This window comes from Penicillium angulare (genome assembly GCF_028827245.1).
Source record: "Penicillium angulare strain IBT 27051 chromosome Unknown utg000005l_segment0_segment0, whole genome shotgun sequence".
Taxonomy (NCBI): Eukaryota; Fungi; Ascomycota; class Eurotiomycetes; order Eurotiales; family Aspergillaceae; genus Penicillium; species Penicillium angulare.
This window is the reverse complement of record NW_026623164.1, coordinates 992,694-1,004,380: the sequence shown is the minus strand read 5'-3', so window position 1 is coordinate 1,004,380 and position 11,687 is coordinate 992,694. Positions and strand designations below refer to the sequence as shown.

At 46.5% G+C, this 11,687-nt stretch overlaps 6 protein-coding genes across 6 annotated transcripts; 3 read left to right on the top strand and 3 right to left on the bottom strand.

Moving 5' to 3' along the window:
• Positions 1–1,288: 1,288 nt before the first annotated feature.
• On the top strand, positions 1,289–1,741 carry N7478_007774 (DUF3716 domain-containing protein; the record flags this gene model as incomplete). The annotated part of the gene is made up of 1 exon (XM_056923988.1): positions 1,289–1,741. One exon carries the CDS (start codon positions 1,289–1,291, stop codon positions 1,739–1,741), a length of 453 nt encoding a protein of 150 aa, XP_056776714.1.
• Positions 1,742–1,906: 165 nt separating this feature from the next.
• N7478_007773 (uncharacterized protein) lies at positions 1,907–3,005 on the bottom strand (the record flags this gene model as incomplete). Its single annotated transcript, XM_056923987.1, has 3 exons — positions 1,907–2,202; positions 2,264–2,605; positions 2,678–3,005. The coding sequence occupies 3 exons, from the start codon at positions 3,003–3,005 to the stop codon at positions 1,907–1,909; spliced, it is 966 nt and encodes a 321-aa protein (XP_056776713.1).
• Positions 3,006–4,479: 1,474 nt separating this feature from the next.
• N7478_007772 (uncharacterized protein) lies at positions 4,480–5,083 on the bottom strand (the record flags this gene model as incomplete). The annotated part of the gene is made up of 2 exons (XM_056923986.1): positions 4,480–4,656; positions 4,730–5,083. 2 exons carry the CDS (start codon positions 5,081–5,083, stop codon positions 4,480–4,482), a joined length of 531 nt encoding a protein of 176 aa, XP_056776712.1.
• Positions 5,084–5,796: 713 nt separating this feature from the next.
• On the top strand, positions 5,797–6,741 carry N7478_007771 (5'-methylthioadenosine/S-adenosylhomocysteine nucleosidase family protein; the record flags this gene model as incomplete). The annotated part of the gene is made up of 1 exon (XM_056923985.1): positions 5,797–6,741. The coding sequence occupies one exon, from the start codon at positions 5,797–5,799 to the stop codon at positions 6,739–6,741; it is 945 nt and encodes a 314-aa protein (XP_056776711.1).
• A 1,290-nt stretch (positions 6,742–8,031) lies between these two features.
• Positions 8,032–9,741, bottom strand: N7478_007770 (uncharacterized protein; the record flags this gene model as incomplete). Its single annotated transcript, XM_056923984.1, has 1 exon — positions 8,032–9,741. The coding sequence occupies one exon, from the start codon at positions 9,739–9,741 to the stop codon at positions 8,032–8,034; it is 1,710 nt and encodes a 569-aa protein (XP_056776710.1).
• Positions 9,742–9,971: 230 nt separating this feature from the next.
• On the top strand, positions 9,972–11,517 carry N7478_007769 (serine/threonine-protein phosphatase 2A activator; the record flags this gene model as incomplete). Its single annotated transcript, XM_056923983.1, has 2 exons — positions 9,972–10,603; positions 10,659–11,517. 2 exons carry the CDS (start codon positions 9,972–9,974, stop codon positions 11,515–11,517), a joined length of 1,491 nt encoding a protein of 496 aa, XP_056776709.1.
• Between the last annotated feature and the right edge of the window lie 170 nt (positions 11,518–11,687).

Genomic DNA, 11,687 nt, shown 5'->3' with positions numbered 1-11,687 from the left:
TAATAATATAGGCGTTAGAGCCTCTATAGCCAAAACTATTCACTAACGCTCGCATCATCTGGCTAGGGGCCACTAGCCACTTTTCTAACTTAGTAAACACCTTAAGTCACCAATGATCCGAATCTAACCAGGGATTAGGCTTCTCGAAGTTGATTAAGGGTAGAAGCATACCTTTTTCCATAGCCATCACGACCTTAATAATACTAGCTAGTCCGCTCGTTGCTTCGGTATGGCTAATGCTTATCTTAACAGAGCCAATGCGCAACGGGTCATCCTCCCTCCGTCCATGACTCTGAAAGACAGACACAATAGCGCCCACCTTAATGGGATCACCACCCTAGGGGAAATGTGTGACTAACACGAGTAGCATTTCCGGGACAGTAATGGCTCTTCTAAAGGGGTTAATAAGAATATTGCGTTATAGGGCCATCACTATCCTTGCTTCTGTCAGGTAATGTAATAGTGGTCTGTCGCTGCTTAGGGAAGCCATCGGCTAGATCGAAATTGGAGCTGAGGTTTTGAGTACCTGACTAGAGATGTCGATCACTCAGAAACAATCTCTGCGTAATCTTTGACGAAGCTAGTTAATCCTTTGACCAGGTTATCGGCGCGACGATGGTATTGCATGGAACGGGTGTTTTCAAGATGAAGGGCGATTGCATTGGAGACTTCCTATAATAAAGCTACCTCTGCGTCTCCAAATTCCCTACGCGGGCTATCATCGACGACGCAATACGATCCAAGCACATATAATAAGGGACTGAACAAAGGGACTTCGGCGTAAAATCGCATATGCGGCTATTCTCGAACATACGGGCGGTCCTTAAAACAGTCTTCTTTGGTGAAGTCTCGAATGGATATTGTCTGTCACCCACTTCCTTATTTCTTCTTCACACTTTTTTCCTCTTCCCCTCAAAACTCCGCTCTCATTTCTAGAAGTCTGTCTGCTCTCCCATCCTCGGAGCACGTTCCATCTATTGACGAAATCTCTCTACCTTGCAGATCTTGGTGTCCCTTATTGAGGACCATTAAATCGTCACACTCATTCAGTCAACCGTCACCCTTCTAGCCTCTAACCTCTCAGTATGTCAGGGGTCCATTTGCATTTTATAAGTGGCAAATATGATTATACTAACATATATACAGGGGTGTCAGCCACTAGTCTACCATCCTCCCCAAAAATTAGGGGCACTATGTTCCCCCCGGTAAATGGGCAAACCTTGCCAAAGAATCGCCCTGGGTACGGAGTCAAAGGCATATACAAAGGAAGGGCACGCCGCTGAACTCGATGAGTCTCTTGTCGCTGATCCGCGAACTGACGATCAGACCACCTGGAAGAACTGGTAACGGGAAGGAACCGTGGACGGGGATATCTTTTAATCATTTGGTGGCCCAGAAGAAGTGCAATGCTGAGGCTCTCTTGGCCCAATCAACCGGCGAAGTACCACCGGGAGACCAAGCATGTCGTTACTGCCAGGAAGGCAAAGGGATTCTTGACGGTTGTGTCCGTGTTCCTAACGAAAAGTTTTGTGCCAACTTTCATCTTTGCAGTGCGAAAAAACGCTGCAGCTTTGAAAGTGACACAAATCTTGCCCCTGCCAGCTCTTATATGGTCATTGCACAGGCAGGTAAAGAAAAGCCATCATCCTTAACCCTGGAAGAGCTTACCCAGCTCCCTGACCAAGGAGAAAAGGGAAATTCGAGGGGCTTCAAGAGAAAGTTGCCGAGATACAGCGCTTAGAGGATTTCATTAAAGCCAAAATTGAGTCAGAACTACTTTAAGAACAAAGAAGGATTCAAGCAACTGCCTTTCTTATTCCATGTCATTCCACAAACCTAAAAGATACTGAATAAATCTGAATCAGAGTGAACATGTAACCTGGACTAATAAGCAAGGGAGTTAATCCTAGCCGGTCATTGGCTCGTCGTCTTCTCTGGATGTCTCTTTAGAGTGCATCCTCGTCGTGTACGGCGATAGAATCATGGCCTGCTCCATAATAAAGCCTAAGAGCGTCGCAATTGTTGCATAACCGGTCTCCTTACCCTTCACGTCACCCGACAGCTGCCCAGAAATCTCCGAATCCCAGGAATATCTTCCTTCGTCGTTAATCCGGCAAAAACGCCATTCCTCGGCGTCTGTAACGACACCATACACTGTGGCGCTTCGGCCAGGCTTAAGCCGTCTCTCTTGGTGGACGCAGCCTAGAGCCAATAGACAGATTAATTGTTTCATAAGAGAAAATGCGATTTCGAAGACACTTACCCATGTAGCCTAGGACTTGCCCATCACCAGCCCCAGGTATCTGAGCCTTTGCCTCCAGAATAACAAGGTTGATTGCCTTTTCAGGCCCATCACCATTGCCGTACCAGAGAGTATAGTCGCTCGTCCCGCGGAACCGTTGGTCCTTTTCCTTCACTGTGACCATATTGGACTCTAAGCTAGTCTCCATCTGGATATGGAGGGGCCAGGTGCCTGAAATGTCGCAGTGGCCATCCATGATCTGGTCGAGAATGTCAAAGAGAATAAGGTCGATTACAACCCTTGCAGCAGCCTCATTGCGTGAGGAGCGTGCCATGTATTTCTGGACGCTTTGGATTGAGGTTACTTTTCACTGTTAGTTTGCAGTACACAACACTATCAAGGCACACAATACAATTGTGAAAGAGAAAGACTTACAGCAACCGGCTGATATATCCCTTGGAATCATATTGCGAGGCGGCCAGGGCTGTCGGCCGGCGGACTGAAGTAACTCCTTCGCAATGCCGAACCCCTCATCAATTTCGTCACGAGTGAGATCTCCAACGGCCTTCCACGTCACTTCCTCAACGGGAGCAGGCTTGAGGATTTCCTGCTGCCGCTGTAGTGCGGCTTGAAGGTTTGGGACTAGGAGGTCTGCCTTTGAAGGATCCACATCCAAGCGTCGCGTAAATGACCCAAACTCCCTCCAGATGAGGTTAACCTGGGTTTCAATATTTTTCTTCTTCTGGTTCTTGTTCTTCGTCATCTTGGAGGTTTCACCGGGGTAGACGGAGGGGGTGGAGATATTGACCACACAGAGTTGGTTCGAGAAAGAATAAGGTAGATAGAGGAGGTTGAGACACAGAGTTGGTTCGAGAAAGAAAGAGAAGATGAAGATGGGGGAATAAAATAGAGCGTGAGAAGATTTATTTACTCAGGACTAGAAAGTACAATAATATGACTAAACCTATTTGGGATAGTGGGGTGCATGCGCAGCCCTATAGCCGCACCATTTTAAGTTAAGCGCATAAGCATATTGTGAAGAGAGTAACTTCGTGTGCTATAAGGAAGCGTCAACATCCCGTAAGCGTGCCTTCCTTTCTGACCTCTAACCTCATACATTCCTCCCACTGCTTACAAAATCCGCCATTCACCCGGAAGTATTCAATGAGGAGCCTCTAGCCCGACCAGATGAGACCAGGGCTAACGAAGATGTACTTGATTATAGACTCTCCCCCGGCCTTTCCAACGATCACCCCCTAGGTGACCATTTTCACCCTATTCTGACCCCATTCACACCTCTATCATCCAGTCTATAAACTTCTCACCCATATCACCCGCACTCACCTAACGCAACCTCCGTCGCCGCTCTAGTGTAACAAGGCTCTAGAAAGTATTGACCATGCGAATTAATGTGGCTTAAGTACGGCTGAGCAGACGGGAAGCCTTGTTCTCCACACCCCGTGGTCGTATGTACCATGATGAACAAAGCTACAGTGGATATACTATGAGAGGTTTGAAATATTGATTCAAGGCGTGTATTAATATGCAGTCAAGAGCAAATTCGGTACAGCTGTGGACATTCAAAGGACGTGGAATTTCACAAGTGGGCAAAACATACTACAAAGAAGGAGAGATGTGACTGCAAAACGATGTAGTATAAGGATGCCAAGCGGTCGACACACAATTGACGTACTTGTTTCAAAAGTGATTAAACCTTTGTATGCTAGGTTTGAGTGAGAACGTCTAGCTGAGGGGTGGCAGTTTACCTGAAGAAATTGACGCCTCGTTTGTTCTGTGTTTTTGAGCGGTATTCCAAATGCTGGTGGTCTCGTGAGACGCTGAACCACGTCGTAGAGCTATGTAGATACTTTTAAATAGCGTTCCAATTTATCTCTCAAACATCAGCCAATGTCTGCTCTCTATCCGTACTCCTGAAAAGCACCTTGTAGTGAAGAATTTTGAATATTTTATGGTTTGAATGATATTCTCATTGGAAATTTCCGAGGGTTGAATCGTTAGTTAATCAAAAGCTCTCGCAGCACTTTCCAATGCCTGATTTGTCCTTGAACCTTTCCACCATGCTTCTGATTTCATCATCTGATTCCATTGAATTCTTTAATTTTCTCAATATTCTTGGTAGTCGCAGCTTCAAAGTCAAAGACAATGGCACCACAATTCGTCATTAGAAAGTTGTACCTATGAACATCTCCATGGAGGATATCATGTTCATGGAGCAGTCAAATGGTCTTTTCACAGGCTCCGAAGTCCTCTTTTGCCCGTGGTGTGGTCCCTACTATGTATTCCATCAAGAATGCAATCGTTGGATCCTTCTGTTCCTCGTACACATACCCGAGAACCCTCGGCGCAAAGCAAAAGCCACGAGACACCAATGAAGCATATGTCGTGACTTCTCGCTGTAGGTAAGGGAGTTAGTTCGTGTCGAAATTTAGCAATCTTCATAATGCTCGGTTTGTTGTCCAGCGACACCAGGGAGACACGATCACTAATGCGGTGTAGTCGCTCGAGGATCAAGATGTTGAAGTAATTTGGGGTTTGGGAGTCCAGGAGCTTAGTATTCAAAGGGTGTGGCGGAAATTCATCGACAGCGCTTTGAATGACACCATCCAGGCCTTTCCTAACAGTAAGGGTTGTCCAATTCTCATACCACTTTGGAACACCTCTCAAATGAGAGAGAATGAGCGAGCTCTCGGTGCGTTCTCTAGGAAGGATTATGTCCCCATGCAACACGGAAACATGGACAATCCTAGAGTCGCGTCGGACCCGGTAAAGAAAGTCGTTTTCCTCAAGGTCGAAGGAGAGGACTGCCTCCTTTCCGTGCATTGTTTCAAAAGTCTTGAGGCACGAAGTACTTTTGAGGTGGGAAATTTTTCGGACAAGTTGTAAGCTTGAATTTTCAATAAAATTGAGTGGGATGCACAAAGACATGTTTCTTACTCTCATTGCTCCTTCACCTGAATTGGTCCTGACCGCATTCTCTCTCCCTCACCTGCGCAACTATATATCCAAATGTAAGGAAATCTTGGAACATATATTCAAATACCAGTCACTTCCTATTAGTAACGTATTGACTAGGTATAGTGGCCGAAATCCGCCGTCGTGCTGCATGGATAATACTATACATCAATGTAGCACGACCTCCGCGGAACTTCCGAGGTAGGCCTGTCAAGTCGACAACATTTAAAAAAACAATTTATATCCCCTGGATCCAAGGCACCTCTGTTTGACATTCCAAATGCGGCTGACTATGATTTATTTTGGCTTAATACATGTTATCTCTGTATAGTCAAGCACGGTCAAGGGCCATGGGTTTATTAAGTTCGCGATGGAGCAATTCTTCGCATCCACAGCGGCTCGGTCCGACCGAATCACATTCTCTCATCGGTCGCCGTAAATTACCCCGCTATTTAGCCTATGATGATAGTACCATATCTGGAACCCCGTTAAAATTCTGACGGAAGATAGCATTAGCCAATCTTGAGACCTTCTTGTGCCCACCGCCACCACTTGATCCTTGTCATAGCCGAGCCTCGAAAATGGCGAACGTGGCTGTGTCTCCTGCTCCAGATGATGATCAGGTACTCACTCCGGACAGCTATTCTGTCGGAATTGTGTGTGCCTTGCCTAGGGAACTTCTGGCTGTGCGAGCATTGTTTGATAGTAGACATTCGAATTTACCTGTGTATTCGAAAGATACGAATCACTACGCGTTGGGACGAATTGGGAACCATAATGTTGCCGCAGCCTGTCTTCCATCCGGAGAGTACGGGACCAATTCAGCAGCAGTCGTGGCGTCGAAAATGGACGACAGCTTCCCGTGTCTGAAGTTCTGCCTACTAGTTGGGATAGGAGGTGGCGTTCCTTCTATAGAGAATGACATTCGCCTCGGCGATGTCGTTGTCAGTTGGCCCACAGCCGGCTACTCTGGTGTGATTCAATATGACTTAGGCAAGACCCTTAGTGACGGCCAGTTTGAGGTTACCGGATCCTTGAATCGACCACCTCGCTTTCTCATGACTGCACTCGGCCTCTTAAGATCCGACCCAGACATTTGCCCAGAGATGCAGCTTCTCACCCATACCCAAGTAATTGGAAGCAAAAAGCCCGAATATCATAACCCAGGACCAGCTCAAGACAGGCTTTTTGTGTCAGACTGTGTTGTGAATGCTGGCGGAAAATGCACATGCTCCGAGGAAATACGAGCACCGCGAATGAAGAGCCACCCGCGCATACACTACGGCCTTGTTGCATCAGGGAATCGACTCATCAAAGACCGTTCAACTCGAGATCGTCTTGGCCGTGAACACAATGTTCTGTGCGTTGAAATGGAAGCAGCTGGAATCATGAACACGATACCTTGTCTCGTCATTCGTGGTATTTGCGACTACGCTGATTCTCATAAAAACAAAGATTGGCAAAACTACGCGGCCGCGACTGCCGCTGCATACATGAAGTTGATTCTGTCAGTCATACGACCATGAGGAAGAGAAGGGACTTTTTATTCGAAATACTAAACACAAACACGCATGTGATTTGACGCAAGCAGGTCCATCTAAGATGGCGAGAAGGTAAGATAATCAGCATCATGATATGTGCTCAATTATATAATGTGAAGAGACCTTAGACTACTTCACGTCCGAAAGCACAGAGCTCTATAGAAAATGAAAAATCTCGGTCTAGATGAAAGAGAGCTACTAGTAGTGGTATTGGGTTACAGCCTAGGGAGAAAAAGATTCATGCAACTCGTAAATCAATTCAAAATTCTTTGAAGAACCTTGTTCAAGATACAGTGGAGGCTACATGTACATGACGCGGCGCCAAGTTTTCATAGACAGAACTCAAGGCGCATTGGGTGTCGGCTCGCTCATCTTAATTTTAGCTTAGTGGCACAGCCAATGACAACTTGAAGGTATGCGTCACCCCCTTTAACGCTTGAACTCGACATATAGTAGCTTGAAATTGAAAACTATATAGCAGGCGCGAATGGAAGGCTCAGGTACTGAGTTTCTAATTATATTGCCCGGGAAGCCATGCGCTGACTTTTGTACAAGATTAGATAGTAATGCGATTCAAGTATACAGACAGAGCAATTTATCAGAGTGATTTTAGAATGTCAGCAAAATATTGCGATGTCAATACTCCCCAAAGTTAAAAACAACTACTTGGTAGGCCGAGGTGGGTCGCATAGTTTCTTTTAGTAACATGCCTCTAATCTAATATTTGTGACTTTGAGGTCAACGTTGGAACTTCCTCGAAGGATTCTTTTAATTTTTCTTCGACTGGAATGATTCGTGGATAAGTGAGAAATCAAACTTATCTCGACGGAGTATCCTATCGCATAGTACACAAATAATTGAACAGTCTCCGGGCATAGTCTGCTACTACTAGAGACTTACTGTCTTCATGTTGCCGTGCCCGTTTGCAAGTTCAAAGTTTCACTCTTGTACTCTTGGTCTGAGTACGTGATGGACGGGTCACTGTTATAGAGAAACTTTCTATAGTATGTAGATCGCAAGAAATAATAAAAAATAAGGACTAAATTGGTATAAAGCTGCAGTTGTTCGAAGAAAAGATAAAAATAACATCAATGGCCCATTTCTCATGATGGGCTGGCCATTTGCCATTCAACACATGCAATCGCGACCTTACTCTATGTTGAGTTCGCGAGCTTTGATCTTCAGATCTTGAATAGTATGCCGTGAGAGTTCAGTCCCATAATGCATCTTAGTCAAAATGTATCGATTCTTTTCTGCAGAGGGAGTTAGTATCATTCAAATAGGAGGAGCCGAAGAGTACTGACGTCGATATGTTTGCAACGCGTGACGAAGCGCAACTACTTCTGCATTTGTCCATTGCCACAACAACGATGGCATAGTGTCTGTATCTTCGTCACTTCCAGCAGGCAGATGGACATTCAAGCTACCAGATTCAAGAGCCGTTTGGATTTGCTTTGTAGATACGCCAAGTTTCCAGGACCTTTGCCGATTACTCGCAGACACATAATAATCCCTTAGATCGTTAATACGCTCACAGGAATCTCGAAGAAGTTTCAAGATCACGGCGAACGGCTTCGTTGCAGGTATGCCGTATTCAGCAAATGCTTTGAAGCCCAAAATGACCAAGACAGCCATGTGTGGCAGCAAATAGCCTTCAACTTGAACCACTAATTTTCCAGCTTTGACGGGATTCTGTTTCGCATCTGGTAGGCTGGGAAAGTTCAAAATGCCTTGAATTTCGGCGAAAGTAGATGTACAAAGATTGGCAATGTCTGCTTGAAACCCCGAAGGTAGACCATCATCAACCGATTGATATTCCAACTCGGTATAAATCTCCTGTGCGCGTGCAAGCAACATGAGAGAATCTTCGAATAGTGTTGGTGTCGGTTTACGAACATAATCGGGTAGTACAAAAGCTCGCTCATGGAAGTCCATCCACTGCCTCTTCGGATCAGTTGTTTGGACAGTTTTCACCAGCCAATCTTTCAAATCAGGATCTAGCCGAGCGATATCGTCATCCTCGGGTTCATCTTCGGGTTCAGTCCCAGGCACATATTCTGGCGCATCTGGCGCATCTGACTCGTCGTCAGGCATGTTCTCAGATTCAAATCCATCCTCCATTGACTCTTGTCTTTCATATGCCCGGGGCGGAGTGTTCATTTGAGGGTGTGGTGATGTTATTTCGGGACTATCGTATTCGAATAACGATGAGCCAGCCTGTGAATCCTCCATAGACATCAATGGGTCATTGGTTGAATCGTTGCCAGTCGTTCCAGTAAGTTCTGGCCGCTCCCTTGATACATTTGGAGAGACAGTGAGAGGAGGGGTTGAAAATCTCTCTTCTCCCTCTTCTTGCTCCTGTTCATCTTCTTGTTCCCCGTGTTCCTGTTCCTCTTCTTCTCGCATACCATTCTGTGGTGTTCGCAGTTGCTCTTCAAGCTGGTGGGCTACCTCATCCTCGTCCTCATCCATATCTGACCCTTGATATGCTGCTGTACTTCCATTGACTTCTGGTACATCTTCATCATGTGATTCTGGGTCAGACGCATCATCCATCCGTTCGTCCTCGGTCGGCGGTGCCCGCTGTGCATTGTGTGGTGGTGGTAGCATTTCAGGTACTAAAGGTCCTCTATTAGCACTGCGAAGTCGAGAACGTAATGTCTGTGTTTCCTCAGGTGGCGCAGGCGACTCAGATTGTTCGGGTGGTTCAGGCATTTCTTGTTGTTCTTCATCTGATTGTGCCGATTCCGGTATTGAAGGTATTTTCTGGCTACTTCGAAGTCGGGATAGTAGGGCCTGGCGTTCCTCAAGCAGCCCGGATCGTTGAGGCTTCTCGGGGGATGCGGGGAGGTCAAAAACATGTCCGTGGGTGGTGTGTCTTCGGTTCTTCGTGTTCCTCTGGCTCTTCGGCGTGTGGATATTATTGAGCAAGCTCACCGAATTATCAGTCGAATTGCGGATTTTTGACTTCTTTTTGGGTGGCATCGCGAAAAGACGCGTGCAAACGGTACCGGAAGTGGCAGAAAAGCCATGCGCTGCAAGGGCAAAATTGTGTGGAGAAGGAGAGCTAGCTGATAAGGTGAAGCTCGGGTGGAGATTCTCGCTGCACCCGCGTCATTCTGCCTTCCCCTCACCCCACCACCGACGGCTTTGAGCACAAATTTACTTTGAAAGTTGTTTAAGCAGTTGAGACTACATCTATCGAATCATTCAAAATGACTTCGGACGGCCGGTCTGTCCGGATTTTACCCAAGTTGGATCCATCGTCTACACATGATTTCATTGCACCATGCAAGAAGATCCACGAGTCGCAAGATGTGGCGGCTTTTTTAGTCTCACGAGCCTATACCGATATTATGACCTTCCTTTTACAATTGAATCGGTCGATGTTCCCTGCCAAACTCCCAGATGGCACCGAGCAGACATGGCCCATCGGCACCGACGCAGTACAGTTCTCCGCGCCTATCCGCCAACTCCAGGGATTGTTATCGAAACTCGAAGATTTGATACAGGAGTTTCCTCCAAACACTGGACCGCGAAGATTTGGGAATATCAGCTTTAGGAAATGGCACGAGGTCCTGGCTGAGCGAGCCTCTGGTCTTCTAAGGGAGTTTCTACCAGCAGAGCTATTGGATACTCCCTCCACAGAACCAGAGGGACCGACAGCGGAGGCAGAGTTGAAGGCATACTTTCTCGGTAGCTGGGGCAGTGGACAAAGATTGGACTATGGAACCGGACATGAATTGAGCTTCCTGGCCTTCTTGGCCGCTATTTGGAAGTTAAATGGGTTTCCCAACTCTGAATATGGCGTTGAAGAACGAGCAATTGTCCTTGGGGTAATTGAACCGTACGCAAGCCATATCCAATCACTGTTTTTCAACGGAATTTAACAATATATCTAGATACCTTGAACTTATCCGATCTTTAATCAAGACATACACTCTTGAACCTGCCGGGTCTCATGGTGTCTGGGGACTTGATGACAATTCATTCATCCCTTACATTTTCGGCTCTGCACAGCTAGCTCCCGCTGTTAACGAGGCAGATCTCAATCCAGAAGAAGGCTCACTACCAGATGCGCCTGATCCAGGTCTAGTGGCTAAAGCCAATGCGGTTGAGAGGGAAAGGCGAACTAACCTGTATTTCTCGGCTGTTGGATTCATTTATGATGTGAAAAGGGGGCCTTTCTGGGAACACAGCCCCATGCTTTACGATATCTCTGGCATCAAAGCTGGATGGGGCAAAATAAACAAGGTGATTCATCCCATTATAACTGGTACTCGATTCAAGTCTAATCATCTTGTCGCACAGGGTATGGTGAAAATGTATAACGCCGAGGTCTTATCTAAGTTCCCCGTTGTACAACATTTCCCATTTGGTTCTTTGTTTAGTTGGGACCGTGATCCTAATGCAATTGCTCCTCCAACTACCGTTCACGCAACTTCAGGTCCACAGGCACGACCTGTTGTACCAGATGGGGGTTCTTCATCAGCCACAGCTCGACCAAACATAGATGCAGGAACAAAGGCACCATGGACGACTTCGGGAGAAGGTATGCGTGTTCCTCCCATGGGAGCCACAGCAGCACCGTGGGCAACTGCGCGTGGGAATGGCCCTTCAATCCAGAGTTCAGCCCTACCGGATACATCTCGGTTGCCCCCAGGTCCTATGGCTCCTACCAGAGCCCCTTGGGCCACATCGCAAGCCCCTCCTCCTCCACCAGGAGGTGATGGTCCTACAAAGGCTCCTTGGGCTAAATAAAATTCTTCGAACCGAATATGATACCCGCTATTAGAGACGAGTCAGGATGCACCATATTTAAATTGCATATCAAACTACAGGATTGGCCTATTACGATTCAGCTTCATGAGAACTCTGAGAAACTTCAATGCTTTTTGGGGTATAAAGTAATGTACATATAGTCATAGTTC